The 873-nt window shown below is 74.5% G+C and overlaps 1 protein-coding gene across 1 annotated transcript in view; it reads left to right on the forward strand.

Annotated features, from left to right (window-relative positions):
* Positions 1–220: 220 nt before the first annotated feature.
* The window catches only part of CHLNCDRAFT_12025 (hypothetical protein), a gene marked incomplete at both ends in the record, with an annotated part of 1,215 nt that continues 562 nt past the window's right edge, over positions 221–873 (forward strand). The window contains 2 exons of the mRNA XM_005843970.1: positions 221–311; positions 500–711. Of these exons, the coding sequence (XP_005844032.1) occupies positions 221–311; positions 500–711 (303 nt within the window). The remainder of the gene's footprint in view (positions 312–499; positions 712–873) is intronic.

Raw genomic sequence — 873 nt, forward strand, 5'->3', positions numbered from 1 at the left:
CGCACTGCTTCCTGCCGGGTGGGGTGCCCGTGTGTGTGGTGGTGGTGGTGGCACTGGTGGTGGTGGCGGTGGTGGACGGTGGTGGTGGCGGCAGGGCAGGCGCAGGAGGCCTGCTGGAGGGTAAAGCCGGAGGGTGGGGTGCAGGGAGCGGCCCCCCCGACCTGCCGGCCCGCGCCGCGCTCTCACCGCGCCTGCCCGCCTGCTCGCCCTGCTTGGCGCAGGGTGCAACGGGCGGTGGGTGCGGGAGCTGTGCCGTGAGCTGCCCATCTTCTACGGCAGCCCCGTGAGGGAGGTCCGCCACTGCGCAACAGGTGCCGCCTGCCTTCCTGCCAGCTCCCAGTCACCGCCCCGCCAGCGTGGCCTGCCGCCGGCATTCAAGCTGCATCCGTTGTGGTGGCACTGCCGCCCCAGCGGATGCCGCCCCGCCCAGGGCAGCTCGCCCGCTGCCCCTCCCTTCCTCGTAAACCTCGTCTCCAGCCCCGCCCCGCCCCCGCCGCAGGCGTGGAGGTGCAGACGGAGCAGCACTGCTTCCGCGGGGATGCGGCGGTGGTGACGGTACCGCTGGGCGTGCTGAAGCGGGGGGACGCCGCGCTGCGCTTCGTGCCGCCGCTGACGGAGCGCAAGGCCGGCGCCATCGGGCGCCTCGGCTTTGGCTCCATGAACAAGGTGGGGGCACGCTGTGCTGCGCCACGCTGCGCCGCGCTGCGCCATGTGCTGTGTGCTGCATGCTGTGGTGGTGGGGCCGGCCACGCTCCTCCTGCTGCCAGCACCACCCACGCGCGCTGTGGCCCTGCCCTGCCTGGCCCGCTGCACAGCTGCCGTGCCGTGCCTCTCCCAGGGCCACTCGCCGCCCCCCCCCCCCCCTTGGGCCGT

This window comes from Chlorella variabilis (genome assembly GCF_000147415.1).
Source record: "Chlorella variabilis unplaced genomic scaffold CHLNCscaffold_25, whole genome shotgun sequence".
Taxonomy (NCBI): Eukaryota; Viridiplantae; Chlorophyta; class Trebouxiophyceae; order Chlorellales; family Chlorellaceae; genus Chlorella; species Chlorella variabilis.